This window comes from Cornus florida, unplaced genomic scaffold (assembly GCF_030987335.1).
Source record: "Cornus florida cultivar Cherokee Brave unplaced genomic scaffold, ASM3098733v1 CherokeeBrave_3.0.0_Hap2_Chr05, whole genome shotgun sequence".
Classification (NCBI taxonomy): domain Eukaryota; kingdom Viridiplantae; phylum Streptophyta; class Magnoliopsida; order Cornales; family Cornaceae; genus Cornus; species Cornus florida.
This window is the reverse complement of record NW_026775575.1, coordinates 74,817,160-74,831,803: the sequence shown is the minus strand read 5'-3', so window position 1 is coordinate 74,831,803 and position 14,644 is coordinate 74,817,160. Positions and strand designations below refer to the sequence as shown.

Genomic DNA, 14,644 nt, shown 5'->3' with positions numbered 1-14,644 from the left:
TTGATCAGAAATAAAGTATGTATAAATAGGTCGGTATGAATCACTATTCAATCGATTGAATATTTGGATAAATGAGGAAACAGCCTACACGTATCAGATGGCCAATGGGCAGTTGACAGAAAGCAGAGACGACCGTAATTTTGGAAAGGTACGGGGACAAAATCGTAATGAACGGGCAGCCAATTACGTGGCGTCCTGGGGTTACATCCGCGAATAGATTATAAACCCCGAAACATAGCGCCGACGCCGCGGCCAAATTTCCGAACTCAGGCACACACTCATACAGTACATGGACACGCAGATACACTCTCCGTCACACACTCTCTCACACACACACAAACGCACAACTGAAGAGTAATTCCCCCAAAATTCAAACATATTTTCCAAAAACGAACCGATCGAAGTCACTGATCTCTCCATCACGGAGCTCACCGATCGATTCCGGCCGGAATCTGACACCATGTCGCCGGAAGAGACCGTTTCCCGGTCTCTTCTCGACAAACCTCTCCACCAACTCACTGAAGAAGACATTTCTCAACTCACTCGCGAAGATTGCCGCCGATACCTCAAAGAAAAAGGTTCTTTCCCTCCTCTCCCTGTTTCTCTCTCCGCGCACACACACACACATATATCTTTCTGAATTATTTGTATATTGAAATTCACCGGTCAGTTAGGTTTTTTTCGTGACGCCCGTGCAGGGATGAGACGGCCGTCGTGGAACAAATCGCAGGCGATCCAACAAGTCATATCTCTGAAGACGCTACTCGAAGCGACGCCGGATTCTGATGCCGGAACTCGCAAGAAGCTCTACATTCCCCGCCCTGAAAATCCACAACCTGTGTGTTTCAATTAGCACTCATTCTCTCTCTATCTACTGTTTCTCTTTCTAATTTTTATATTATTATAAAGGTTACTGCTAGTACAGGATAATCTTTTCTTAATATTATTTTAATTGGTACACTTTATTTGTCATTGATCAAATAAATGTATGTAGTTTCGTAAAGAACCGAGTGCCGATACGCCGATCTCTGAATCTGCCGAAGAATGGGTTCCATATAGGCGAAAAGACCCTGAAAAACCCGACCTTTCTGGCGATTCATCGGGCCGTCTAATTGCCGCCAACAATGACTCAATTCCTAACAGGTAGTTGTTTATTTTATTATATTTATATTGTCAGTGTGTCTCGTCATTAACATTTAACAGTGGTCTTGTGGCCTTTATTCTGATTAATTTATGTGTTTCTTGCTGATACATGCCAAATGGTGATGATGATTTCAATTGAAATTATTTTTACCACTATGAATTAGACCTTTTTATTTTTGAGGTATTATATTAAACCATTGGGTTTTATTACTGTATGCGGATTAGACTCGGTTTGGGTTTTACGGATTGTTTATTTATTTATTCTGAAAAGGACTCAATTTAGAAGAATACTCATTTTTTTTAATTTTCTGAAGACTCATTTCTTGAAATTGTTTCAAAGAATCGAGGCAAACATGCCCTTATTCTTTAGTCTATTGAAAATGTGATGGTCTGATGCAAGGATTTTAAGCAGCATGTGCATTATACATTTCGGCTGTAAAGTTGCTGATATAATGTCACAGATAGGTGCTACTTTTCTTCCTTTATGTCATTTATGCTTTGCACAACCTATATTTAGAAAACCAAGTGTTTTCATGCGCCACACATCAACACATATCTAGGTGTATTAGACATGAGGGCTGAGCGGCGAGGTGTTCAAAAACTGTAATGGCATAACATTTCTTGCTATCTTCATAGAAAAAAATGGTGTTTAAACCGTACAAACCTTTCATTCTGGATCCATGGTTCTTGGTGTTTGCACACGAGTCAACGTCTGCCTGGCATGCTCTGAACATGAGTGAGGTGTTATTGAAACATAGATTCAAAAACTGATGTAACGTATCTACATTTAAAAAATTTAGAAAAGGTAATAAAATAATAAATAATAAATAATAAAATAAAAATCAGATGATGTTTAGCATATGTTGGAGGCGGTGATGTGCGCTTTTAACATACCTTCTGTTCATGACCATTTTACATTCTGTCAGTGTGCATCATGCATCAGTGCTTGAAGTATGATATACTAATACATGGGCTTTGAGATGCTATTGATAAGTAGGTTCAGAGACTGAAATGGTCCTACATATCTTGTATTATTATAGATTTCAAAGGTTCTGTGCACCACATCAACTTATGCCGAGTTTGTCATACTAGTGGGATACGAGGTGCTGTACTTTGTCTATTAGAAAGCTGCAATAGTGTAGCATTGTTTTGCCATCTTAGTCAGTGGCAACGATGCTTATAGTTTGCACTTCTTACCTTTAGAACTCATTCACACTGTAATAGCATGACTGTTATGTTAGTGTGTGTCAAGTGTATTTTGCATACCATTGAATTAGTTCCCCCTTGAAACAGAAGCGTGTTAATTGTGTTACGGAGCAGGGGCCAAGGAAGGTTATGCAGTATTGGTTTTCCTCTTGGAAAGCAGTCCATCTTGGCTTAAAACTTTGTAGACATTGACATGAGAGATTCAAAGCAGTCAAAAGATATCCACCAAGTGACTTGGATTTTTGAAAGTTCTTTCTTGAAAGCAATGGCTGGAGTGTAGTTTTTGACAATTGATAATTTAGTTAAGAGAGAAAATGTGCTTTCTAATTAGTGCTGCATGTATAGAAGTGGTAGTAGAGATGATAAATGATATAAAGTGGTAGAGAAGGTATGGTCTTAATTGTTGTCTTTGTTTGGGATGATTTGGATGCTTCCTAGATCATTGGCCTAGTTGTTTCACAATTGAAGAGGATGGAATCAGAAAGGACAAAACACATGAAACATCCACTTTGCCCAATGAGGTGTTTTTCGGGGGTGAGTTAATAGATTCCATGTGATGGAGTAGGGGATCCAATTCTTAAGTTGAAGAGCAGTCTTTGGGATTATCAATTGACAAAGAGTTTGAATTCCTCTTAGGTTTCTTTTTTTAATTTATTTAGCTCGTGAAGAATTTGGCTCTTTTTGTTTCTTTGTAGTTGGTGTATGGGTTCGCTCTTATGTACGTATCACTTAAATGATTGATGTCTCCTTTTGGCACTATTTGATGGATATCCTTGCACTTATAAAATATTTTGGTTGGTCACTTGCTTGAATAATCTTCTCTCAATTTGAATATTGTGTTCCTTGGAATTAAACAATTTGATTCTTTTTACTTCTTTTCCAAAAGGCTTGTGGATGTTTGGGTTCATCTTAATTTTACGGTTTCATTTTCGTATACTAGTTAGATCTATTGTCTCAGATTCTTCAATAAAGCTAGTAACCTAATGAACTTAAAATCCTTAATTCTCCAAATCTTTTTTTTTTTTTTTTTTTTGGGGGGGGGGGGGGGGGGGGGGGTTTCGGATTAATAGAATTATGCAAGTCTAAGCAATATCTATATAAATTGTGCAAACTCAATATATCAAGATAATCAATATAAGCACAATTTAAATAAGATAAGGGAAGAGAAATGCATACACAATGACACGCCGATTCAGCGAGATTTGGAATTCTTACTCCTCCTTAAGATCCCTCTCGAGACTTTCCCAAATCCACTATGACTTCTCCTTTTGGGTGGAGAGCAAACTTTCTTCTCCTTCATTTGTTAAGAGAAACTCTTTCTCTTAGGCTTCCTTTTGGGTCACACTAACCCTTACAAATGATTTCTAGGAAGAATTGTGTACAAGCTATATATCTCTCAAAATATTGATATGCAAATCAAAGCTCACAAGGTTAGAGTATTAATGAATAAAGTAAGTCTATGAAGTGAATGAATGAGAGATGAAAATTGTATTGAATGCTCAAATGCTTGCTCATAAATGTGTCTCATTTCTTGTATATTCACTTGTATATCCCTCCACAAATGTACAACTCTATTTATAGAGTTTTCTGCCAGAAAATTGCTGTTGGAGGTGGGTGATAGAGCATTAAATGTTGTAGTAGCCGTTGGATTCAAATTCCAACACAAACCAGTCAGTTGATGCCATAAACCAAGCGGCTAATATCTATTTTCAGTCGGCTGAATAAGCTATTATCTCGATTCTAAGATCTTTGGAAAACTCAGCAGCCTCAATTGACTCTACCAGTCGGCTGGCTGAGTTCTGAACTTGAATTTATACACTTTTGAAGGTGTCTTTGGCCTTGGAGTTTCGTTACGTCATTATATATATGTTAGAACGCCTTTGTTTTGGGAGGCCTTGGTTCAAGTCTCTATTCGTTCCCCTGTTTGGTGTGCAAATATGCACTTCTTATGATATATCTTGGTTTGCTTTGTTTGCCTCGCCACATGCAAGATGGGGTTGCACATGATGGAGGGTGTTGGAGCTTGATATACATTGTTGACCTGTTCTCTAACAGTTTAAGCTTTTGGAGCAATTGGTTCTCTAACAGCTTAAGAGTTTGGAGCAATTGGTAGTCTAACAATATATATATATATATCTCAATGAGAAATATGACCTATTTCTAGGTTGCTTAAGGATCAAAATATGAAATATGAGTAATATGCATGATCCTATAGAAGTGAGCTTCAAAATAGATTCAAAAATACTGTAAAATGGAATCCTAAGCACTCACCAACTTATCTACCCCATTCTTCAAGTTTTGGCATTGTTCTTTGAGCTTTGAGGTTTCTTCCTTGATCATGGAGTTGCATTCTTGACATTTGAGTTGAATTCATGTTCTTTGAGGTCCAAGTCAACATTGAATGCTTCTTGCATTAACTTTTGCAACTTCAAGTCATTTCCTTGTCCATTGCTTCATGTGCATTGGAAAGCTTGGAATATGACTTTGATCATCTTGCTTCATTGAGTCTATCTTGGAAATTTGAACAAATCTAACACAACACTCAATGTAGACATTAGTGCCTAATCACTATTAATGGTTTGTAATCATCAAAATTACTAGATTGGCCTTAGGTCAAAACCTTTAGGTCAACAATCATGCCTTTTTATCTGGGAGAGAATGAAGGTCACTTTTACACAAGGCCAAATTACCCTATTACCCCTCATTTTTTAATACTTTTTAATAATAATAAATCTAACTCACCCTCTGTTTCTCTCCATCTTCTTCCCCAATCCCCAATCCTGTCATAAAGCATAATATCCCTCCACACCATCCTCTCTTTATACATACAATCTGTCACCGTCTCTGCCGTCCCGCCCCAATCCATGACAACCCAAACCCACCATGACACGACCCGCTTACTGCCACCAGAGTCCCTCCTTCTCGGAGTTCTCTTTCTCCGACCTCAAATCCGTTACCAACAACTTCAGCTCCGATTACATTGTCTTCGAAGCGGCGAAAAAGCCCAAAATCTCGTCTACAAGGGTCTTGCAGAACCGCCAATGGATTGCCGTCAAGAATCCTAATTTCTCTATCCTACTCCAACAGCCCATAACATGTTACAATCATCGTTACTGATTACTGAAGTGGATGCCCCTGAATTCAACCAAACGCGGGTTTGGCAAATTGGGCAATTGGTCCACAAATTTCTCGTGAAACATGTGGTTACATGATGGCAGACTCTTGCACCACTTGCCCTCTTGGAAGGAATCCTAACAAATGACACAGTCCTTTGCCGTTCCAGACAATTTGTCGATGTAGTTGGATCTATTATGGACTCGGCAGCAGGTGGCATTGTGGTGCAGCGGTAGTTGCGATGGCGATGGAGGGCGCCACCAGCGAGGAAGATGTGGAGGAGGGGGAAGACGGTGACAGTGTAAACTTTGTATAGATGGTAGGTTTTCGGGGTAGTGGATGACAGTGTAAACTTTAATAAGAAAAATTAATGAATTTGTCGCTATTCCAGGGAAAAAAAAAATTCCGTGGCATGCATTTCTATAGAGTTTATTGAGAATGGTTCAAAAGGAAACATCAAAATAGATTTCCATCTTTATATAGTTATCATATATGTGAAGGCATCAGTAGTTGCATAAAATGTGATTTAAAATGGAAGGACGGTACAACTCAAACTTTTTACTTCTAGAAGTGTTTATTGATTGAACTGAGCTTATGTTTGTATTAGGGCCTATTTAAATATGATTTAAAATGGAAGGATGATACACCTCAAACTTTTTACTTCTAGACTCATTACTCAATGTTGAGTTCCTTCGGGACACCTAAATCAATTTTTTTGTGAAAACAAAGTTAGAAAACGATTTTCGTGAAAAAACATATTTAACTTCGGAAAAATAGCTTGAATAGACGACCTTTTATTAATTAGTTACTTTATGATTAGTTTATACAAACCAAATTTATAAATTTGGAGGCTGCATTATGTTAGGAAAAAAGTGTTGGCCGCTACTAAATAGATATGAATAAGGTTATCACGTTACTGGAAGCGTTAGTGGACAATAACAACAAAAATGGAAGGAATAGAATAGAATGAAAAAGAGAATTAAAGATTGTGTATGTAATGGTGGTTTCCTTATGTTTACCCAATTTAAGTGGGTACCTTAATCTATAGCTTTGATTGAAATGTATATAGAATATGGAGTCACACACACACACACACACACATATATGGGTATGGAGAGAAATAAAGAGATCTGGGATATATATGGAAAGCTAAAAAAAGCATCAGGGGTAGGTGGAGAGAGAGAGGGGAAGAGAATACTTATCAAAAGAGAGAGATAGGGGAAGAGAAAGAAGGGTATTTTCGTCCATGAAAGTGAGGACATTTTTGTAATTTGATGGCAATCTAAGGGTAATAGCGTCTTTTCCTCTTAGTTGATGGGCATTTCGGTCACTGCAACCAAATTTTCTTACATCACTGGCCAAATTTTGGATGGAAGGGGGTATGTGTTGTAACGGAGCAAACCACGGGGGAGCATGGCACGACAAAATGCATAAGTTTAATGCCATGTGTTATTAGGCCAAACCTCAGGGGAAGTCAAGTGTAATTTACCCTTAAAAGATTTAAATATACAAAAAATTAAGAATAGGCCCTCAAAATATAAAATGGAAAGAATTTAATGGTAGCAAAGAGGTATTAGATAACGAATATTAGTAGAAAAGCAATGGAATTGGAATCGTAATATAAATAGATTGTGGTTAGAAATGAAAAATTATATTTAGGAGTATGTCAAAGGAAATTTTGGGGGAATCAAAGGGAAACAAATTCATTAAAAATAATGGTGGTGGGGTCATGAAATACAACAAAAGAGAAAGAGTTTCAAAGAATAGTAAAAAAGTAAGCAACAAGATGATCTAGAGAAATGTAAGAGATTAACAAATGAAACTAAGAAGATAATAAGTAAAGCTAATCAAAGAACACTTAATAATTTATATGCAAAATTATACAAAGGAGGGGGAAAAAGTTATTTATATATTGAAAAGAGTAGAGATAAGTAAAACTAGCGACTTGGATCAACTTAGATGTATTAAGGATATGACCATTAAATAATAATTATTCTATATCAGTTAAGGATAATGACATATTAGTTAGATGGAAAATTACTTTCAGCAACTTCTAATTGAGGAATACTCTAGAGACGTGGAAAGTAATGAAATCAGTGTGGGATGGTAAATAAAATAAATAATAAGGAAGTGGAGGCTACACTTAAAAAGACGGGGATGAATTAAACAGTTGGCCTAGATAACGTACTTATAGAGCAACATTAGAAAATGTAGGAATTGAACAACTTACTAATTTATTCAACAAAATTCTAGAAAAAGGAATGATGCCAAAAGAGTGGAGGAAAATCATGATAGTACCAATTTACAAAAACAAAGGGATATACAAAATTATAACAGTTATCGAGAAATTAAATTAATGAGTCATACAATGAAACCATGAAAATGGTTATCAAGGAATAACCATTTTGGATTTATGCTAGGGAGTTCCACAATATTAACTTTTTACTTAATAGGACAATTAATTGAAGAGTGTAAGAGGAAGCAAAAAGATTTTTATATTGTTTTCATAGATTTACAAAAAGCTTATGATAAGATGCCAAGAGCTATAATTGGTGGAATTTACAAAGAAAATGAATTCCTATTAAAACACAAAAGGCTTACAAGGAGACATTCCATGGTGCATGTTGTTAGTCGATGACATAATGCTATTGGATTTTTCTAAAGAAAATATAGCAATACAATTAGAAACGAGAATAATTGCATTAGAGTCAAAAGGTTTAAAAATTAGTAGGTCTAAAACTAAATATATGAAATGTAAATTTAGTAAAGAAACAGATATTAATAATATAATGATCACACTTCAAAGCCAAAGGATTATTCAGATTAACCATTATTGATACTTAGGATCACTAATACAGAAGTATAGTGAGGTAGACGGTGATGGGATTAGTCGAATTGGAATAGGTTGGACAAAATGGAGACATTCTAGTGTTTTATAAGATAAAAGAATAACTAATAAATTAAAAAGAAAAATATTATAGACAGTTATTAGGCCAACTATTTTATATGGTGCAGAGTGTTAGGCTTAGGGAAAAAAAACAACAAATTGATGTAGCGGAAATGAGGATATTAAGATTGATGATAGGAGTGACCAGAAGAGATAGGGTTAGTAATCAAAATGTGAGGGAGAAATTAGGAGTGACACCTATTACTGATAAAATAAGAGAACGTAGATTTGGCCATTTAGGTGGTATGAACATATACAAAGAAGACTTAAGGAGGCACTAGTGAGAAGAGGAAGACTAATTTGCACAGAATGCAGGAGACAGAGACAGAGGGTGACTGAAATTAAGATGGGATAGAATTATTAGAAATGATTTTAAAAAGCTAAATCTTATTATGAGAGATGGCTTGTGAGAGAAAAGAATGGAAAAGAGAATTCATGTAACCGACCCCATTCATATAGAATTAGTGCAAGGATGATGATGATGATGTATTATAGTAGCTGATATTGTTTTCTCTATCAATGTATCCATGTGTCCACCGCTACATCCCATGGGATGGCTTGTGATAGTAAAGAATGGAAAAAGAGAATTCATGTAACCGACCCCATTCATATAGAATTAGGGCAAGGATGATGATGATGATGATGATGTATTATAGTAGCTGATATTGTTTTCTCTATCAATGTATCCATTCGTCCACCGCTACATCCCATGGGCTTCAGGTGCAGAGGAGATCAAAAGTATGTTACATATTCCTTTACGTAGGATTTACTTTGGAATCTGTGGTGGGTAGTTATATGTTACTAGGAAAGACACTGTAAAAAACTAGGCTAATGAGGACATGTTTCTCACATTTAAATAAAGCTTTTTGAAGATCCTCTCAAGGTAATCAATGATTTTGGTTTTCAAATCCCTCAAACTTATCAACATAGGTCACTACAAGCTAGTTGTATGGTCAATGGTTGTAATGTTGTATATCAGTTCTGATCTCATGATAATTGTTGTTTCTTGAAAGGCCTTCGGCCATCTTCTTGATGACAGGTTTGATCAACCTGATAGGAGAAAATTTACAGGTTTTGTCAAAGATTATATTTTAGGATTTTGCTATGGTCCTTTCTAAGGTTTTGCTGGTCTGATTTATAATCAGACACCAACTCCTGGCATCTACAATTTTTAGTTCAACTATAGGTTCTCATGTACATTCTGGTACAGGTTTCTTTGTGTAATCATGTCTTTCTTTACTTATATGAAAATTGCTCCATTTATCTAAAATTAGTTTTTGTCAGTGTAAAGATGGCCTCAAACATGGACAGTCCAAGTTAACTTCCATTAGTGCAAATGTGCATGGTATGGATCTGGGATGATGACTCACATTTCTTTTGAGGAAAAAATGATCTTCTTTGTTCTAATTGGTCTCAAAGACTGAAGTTATTCCCTAATGGTCCCAGAACCACAGGTGCAACAATCAGCCCAGCTGGTCAAATGACAATCTTTTATTGTGGCAAGGTGAATGTCTATGATGATGTGCCAACTCATAAGGTGTTGATCCCTTCCTCTTTTATGTAAGTGGCCCGAGATTATTCTAATAGTATTCTGGAATCTAATGTGACCAAATGATGTATTCTTAGGCACGAGCAATAATGCAGCTTGCTGCAAGCCCACTCCATTTGTCTTCAGAAGTTCAATTTGATGGAACTGCAGAAAAACAAGCAGTATCATTCCATTTACAGGCTGCAAATGTCAAAGTTGGCTCAGATTTTCCTGTGCCGATCTTGCCAGCTCTGCAAACAGGTAATTTGGGAAGCATCAGATATACTTTTGCTTTGTTTTCTTTACAGATCACTGCATCCTTAGCATGCAATTTATCCAAACAACTGAGTCAGTTTTACATGAGCCACTTCTCTAATACATTTTTGTTTACCTGGATGATGAAAGATCCTGTGTGACATAAGCAGTATGTTGTTTGTTTGGTTGCATGATTCGCACATTATTAATTAAACACAACAATGAAACCACTAACTATTCAATTTGGAAGTTCAAGAAGTACCTATAGTGTTTATCAATTAATGGCCGATATGATTTATTATGGTGTTACCATGAAAGTATTAGTAGAATCCAAAAAAGAATTATATTGTGGTTAATGTGTTGTTATTCTATATTAACATGTCAGTTTGGTTTAACTTTATAGGGAACATGACTGATAACCACCAGCTGCACAGGGAAGAAAGCAATATTTATCGTGAAGATGACCCTGGTAAATGCTTGTACTAGTTTGCAATTGTTTTTTTTAGAATTTAAAATAATGGTAAATTGCTTTTTGGGACTAGTTAGATCGATACTGAATGTTTGAGTTTAAGTTCATATCGGCTTAATAAAAGAACAAAAAATAATGTGATAGCACAGACTTAGGCACTGTCACTGTTTAATGGATAATATTGATCTCCTGGTTTATTTTCGGTGTGTAGCTTGTTAGTTTTTTCAGTCCATTCTTTAGGCGTTAAAGATCGTGGTTGTTCTTAATAAGCGAGGTGATAAAATATTGTTTAAGACTGTATTTTCTTGCATGAAGGCTGAAGCCCACCCCATTGTGTTGATGCCTATTTTGACATAACGACACGTCACCCCTGGCTGACCATTGCAATGTCTAGAGATAGTTGACCACAACTCGACTCAATAAGTCCTTGTCCTAATTAGTCCTTATCTCTAGTTTCATGGGTCATCATGCCTCTTTGCACGAATGCCTAACCACATTTTTTCTGGCCTTTCTCTCTTGCTGCCTTCAAAGTGAATCAAATCAATTCTCCTTACTGCAGCATTTACAGTGCCCCAAAATTCTTGTATAACATTCTTCCTTCATCTCATCAATTGGTGCCTCCTGTAGCATGGATGGCATCTCATATTCATCTTCATGTCTTGGTACATCTTTTCTTTTTGTTATCATTTTTTTTTTAAAAGCTTATAACCAGTGATAAACATGTCCCCATGTCAACTAGATGCTTGAGCCATGTACCTCCCTATTTTGGCGGGTGGCAGGAGACACCACGAAAGCTAATGACTAATGGTTCTTGTCATTCATGCATTTCGAAAAAGTTTTGTTTTTAATGTTGTAGGTACTGTCATCAAAGAAGCTAGTAGCAAGCCATAAGTTGTGGGAATTGACTTGATTTGCTTTCTTTTCTGGGTTAATATATTTTGGATCTATGCTTGATATTTTATTCAATAAGATAATGAAAGGAAAACATAGAGAGGGGGATTAGTATAAAGCAGATAACATAAATATTTTGATCTCTTCACATTTGAATTCGGCCTGTTGAACTTTCTGATAAAATATAATATCGTTGTTATAAAAAAGGAAGAGTAGATTTTTAACTCTTTATCATTATGGATTTTAGAAGTTTTATCACTCAGTCATCAGGCTAGATTAGTGACATATGATAAACAGAAATGCACTAAGATTTTGTGGATAATGAAAATGAGAGCATTGTCCTCTTCACTTTGATGATCATCACCGTATCTTTTTTATTTTCTTGTTTTTAATTCCAGCAGCTGAAGGTACAGCAAGCAGAAAAGCATCAGTGCAAAGATATCTTGAGAAAAGGAAAGACAGGTATCTTATTGAGCTAAACTATTCTTTAAGATGAGCAGATAGACCTACAAAAGGATCTCTTTTGCTTCTTCCTTTTTCGTTCCTTACAATCCTGTTAGGTGAAGGTTTAAGAGCAAAAGAAAGGCTGGAATGTCTTCATCTGCTGGCTTGGATACTTACTTAAACCATCAGATGGCGAGTCAGAACTTGAATCAGCACATAAGTAGGAGTGATACATGCTCCCCACCCCACATCAGACCCCCCAGTACACCCACCCGGGTGCATCTTGGTGGAGAATAAAATAGAGAAGAGTGCCAATCTTTCAGCTGGTCTTAATGACAAAGGTGAAGAAATCTATCTTCGTGGCCTTCCTGTTTTACCGAGGCAAACTATAATTCTACAGCTTAAAGTGCTTTATTTACAGCTATTGATCTCACTGGGTTTGTAGAATCACTAATTGCACTTTAGTTAGGGAAGCATGGGGAATTCGAAAGGTAGATGGAAGTACAACACTCCTCGAGATATTTAATATACAATTGTTGACAACTAGATTTGAGAATCTTAGAATGGAAGAGATTTGAGAGTAGTGAGTACAACACCAGTCACAGGGAGGGCAATATGCAGCTCTGTTTTCAGTCTGGCTATTGAAACCTTGTCCTGTACAAACTAGATGCAATTGCATATATTCCCAACTAGGAACCATATTGACCAGTCCCTTTCATAGAGCCACTGTTGCCGTATTGCAGTTGCTTTAATTTTCATATGTTGCGTTTGGGAGCATTGAATCGGCGCCTTGGAATTGGAAAAGTTTTAGTTCAAAGTTTTACTAAATTATCTCCAATTCCGAATACAAGCCACCGATTCGGAGCTCCCAAGCATAGCAATAGTGTATTTTTCTGTAGGGGACATTTTCAGCACTCTACATACTTCTGCAATATGTGGTCTTACAAAACTCTGAAATTCAATAGTATTAATCCCAAGTCTGTATGGTTTGCAGAGTTGTAATTATTCCTACACCTGACCTAACCAATTGATGCAGCAGTCTCCTGTTGACTCTGCCTCAAAGTCCTATTTTGATCACAGATCATCTGCTAGGCTCCCTCTTTATTATTCTTTATAATTTTTGTAATCTTCCGTTTTTTTGTTTTTTTACAGATGGTTGAAAGAATGCTCGAGTTAAAACAACTTTGAAGTCTGCTTGCCATGATGATGCAGGAGTTCTTGCTTACAATATTTTCCTTGGCATGTAATTTATGTATCAACTTAAATGTTGATGAGGAATTTGTGGTCCATTTCATTTCGGATGCACAGGACTGAGTTTGGGGAAGAAAGGTAAGCATGGCATTTTGGTTTCTCGTCATGCTATGGAAGGACTTATGGAGCCTATATCCATCCTCGATGGTTTGCTGAAAATGACTTAGGTTGCATAAAAATGTGAGCTTCCCGGGAAAATCTTCTTATCGGCATATAAAGTCTGTCTTTTTGGCTGCTGCCGTGTATAATTTGAATGAAAGAGACTTTTAGGTCCAGTATTTGTCTCTACTCCATGCCATGGTCGCCATAGTTACTTCTAAAATCATTCTGAAATCTTTCTGATAAGAAGCAATTACTTGTGGGCCTTTGAGGTGGATACTGGTTTCTTACCGATAAGGATCCTCATAAATTTGATAGAAGATTGAGTGAAGTGGACTATCATAGATTTTTTGAAGATTCTAGCTTGAGTTGTGATACACCGAAGTCGGCCACATTTTGATTACATCCATGTGAGTGGGGTTGCCCAATTGGTAGTGATACTCCCTGAGTCGAGTGGGAGTTTAGGTTCGACTCACCCCATCATCTTCCTCACTCCTCTCATCAAAAAATAAATAAATAAATGTGAGGGGATGACATCATTATAATGGCTAATGTAATAATGACATCATTCTCATCTCACATAAAAAATAAAAAAAGTCTTATGTGTCCGACTTGGACTTTTTATCATTGAGCAGTGATACCACTTAGGCCTAATGGTTAAAGTGAATTGTCTGACAGAATATTTTTCTGTCACTGTTTGGCATTGAAGTCATTTTTATTTGCGTCCATGGGTAATTAAACCACTATTGGCAAATCTATTCTTTTATATTCATGGCTTGGGCTTGTGCAAATAGTGTTTAAATAACACACCTTTAAGGCCACCAATGCTGGGCATTCGTTAAATAGTGGGTGGTTGAAATGAGAAGTGAGAAAGATGTGTGGCAATACAAGAAAAAGAAGAAGAAATAAATGGTATATAATACGCTATTTTAAAGTGGTGTGTTTTCGCCAACTTATTAAGACTATTGATTGAGCATCTAAGGGATTTGGCTACTCTCCTTTTTTATTTTGAATAAATGATAAGAATAGACTACCATTCAAGTTGTGGTATTACTTTAGCCAATTGCTCCACTGCCTTGGAATTAATTGAAGCCATCATTTTCACTGTTCTTTCTCATTTATTTCCATGGACTACCAATTCAATCTGCATGACTTTTTACTGCTAGCAAAGGTTAATTGACAATGTCCTTTGAACCCAGCCCCCTTGCAGGTAGGTAAATCATCACCCTGAAGCATAATTACATTTAAAACCAACTTATTAAATGGTGTCCACGGGGGCAAAAGGGAGTGACGGAGT

General features: G+C 36.5%; 1 protein-coding gene across 6 annotated transcripts; it reads left to right on the top strand.

Annotated features, from left to right (window-relative positions):
• Positions 1-233: 233 nt before the first annotated feature.
• On the top strand, positions 234-13,657 carry LOC132306884 (protein TIFY 4B-like). 6 transcript variants are annotated; one of them, XM_059804466.1, is made up of 9 exons: positions 234-578; positions 699-838; positions 995-1,143; positions 9,857-9,947; positions 10,037-10,199; positions 10,597-10,662; positions 11,955-12,015; positions 12,120-12,338; positions 13,150-13,657. In XM_059804466.1, the coding sequence occupies exons 1-8, from the start codon at positions 461-463 to the stop codon at positions 12,292-12,294; spliced, it is 963 nt and encodes a 320-aa protein (XP_059660449.1). In that variant the 5' UTR covers positions 234-460; the 3' UTR covers positions 12,295-12,338; positions 13,150-13,657. The 6 variants fall into 6 exon arrangements, with proteins under 6 accessions (XP_059660449.1, XP_059660448.1, XP_059660451.1 ...); XM_059804465.1 differs by having other exon boundaries at positions 11,952-12,015; XM_059804468.1 differs by lacking the exon at positions 12,120-12,338.
• The last annotated feature ends 987 nt before the right edge of the window (positions 13,658-14,644 follow it).

Bases quoted from the DNA above. Each gene is read 5' to 3' on its own strand.
- LOC132306884 (XM_059804465.1), top strand. From the start codon at position 461: ATGTCGCCGGAAGAGACCGTTTCCCGGTCTCTTCTCGACAAACCTCTC. The intron at 579-698 runs GTTCTTTCCCTC...ACGCCCGTGCAG, and splicing joins CCGATACCTCAAAGAAAAAG to GGATGAGACGGCCGTCGTGG. The intron at 9,948-10,036 runs GTGTTGATCCCT...ATGTATTCTTAG, and splicing joins ATGATGTGCCAACTCATAAG to GCACGAGCAATAATGCAGCT.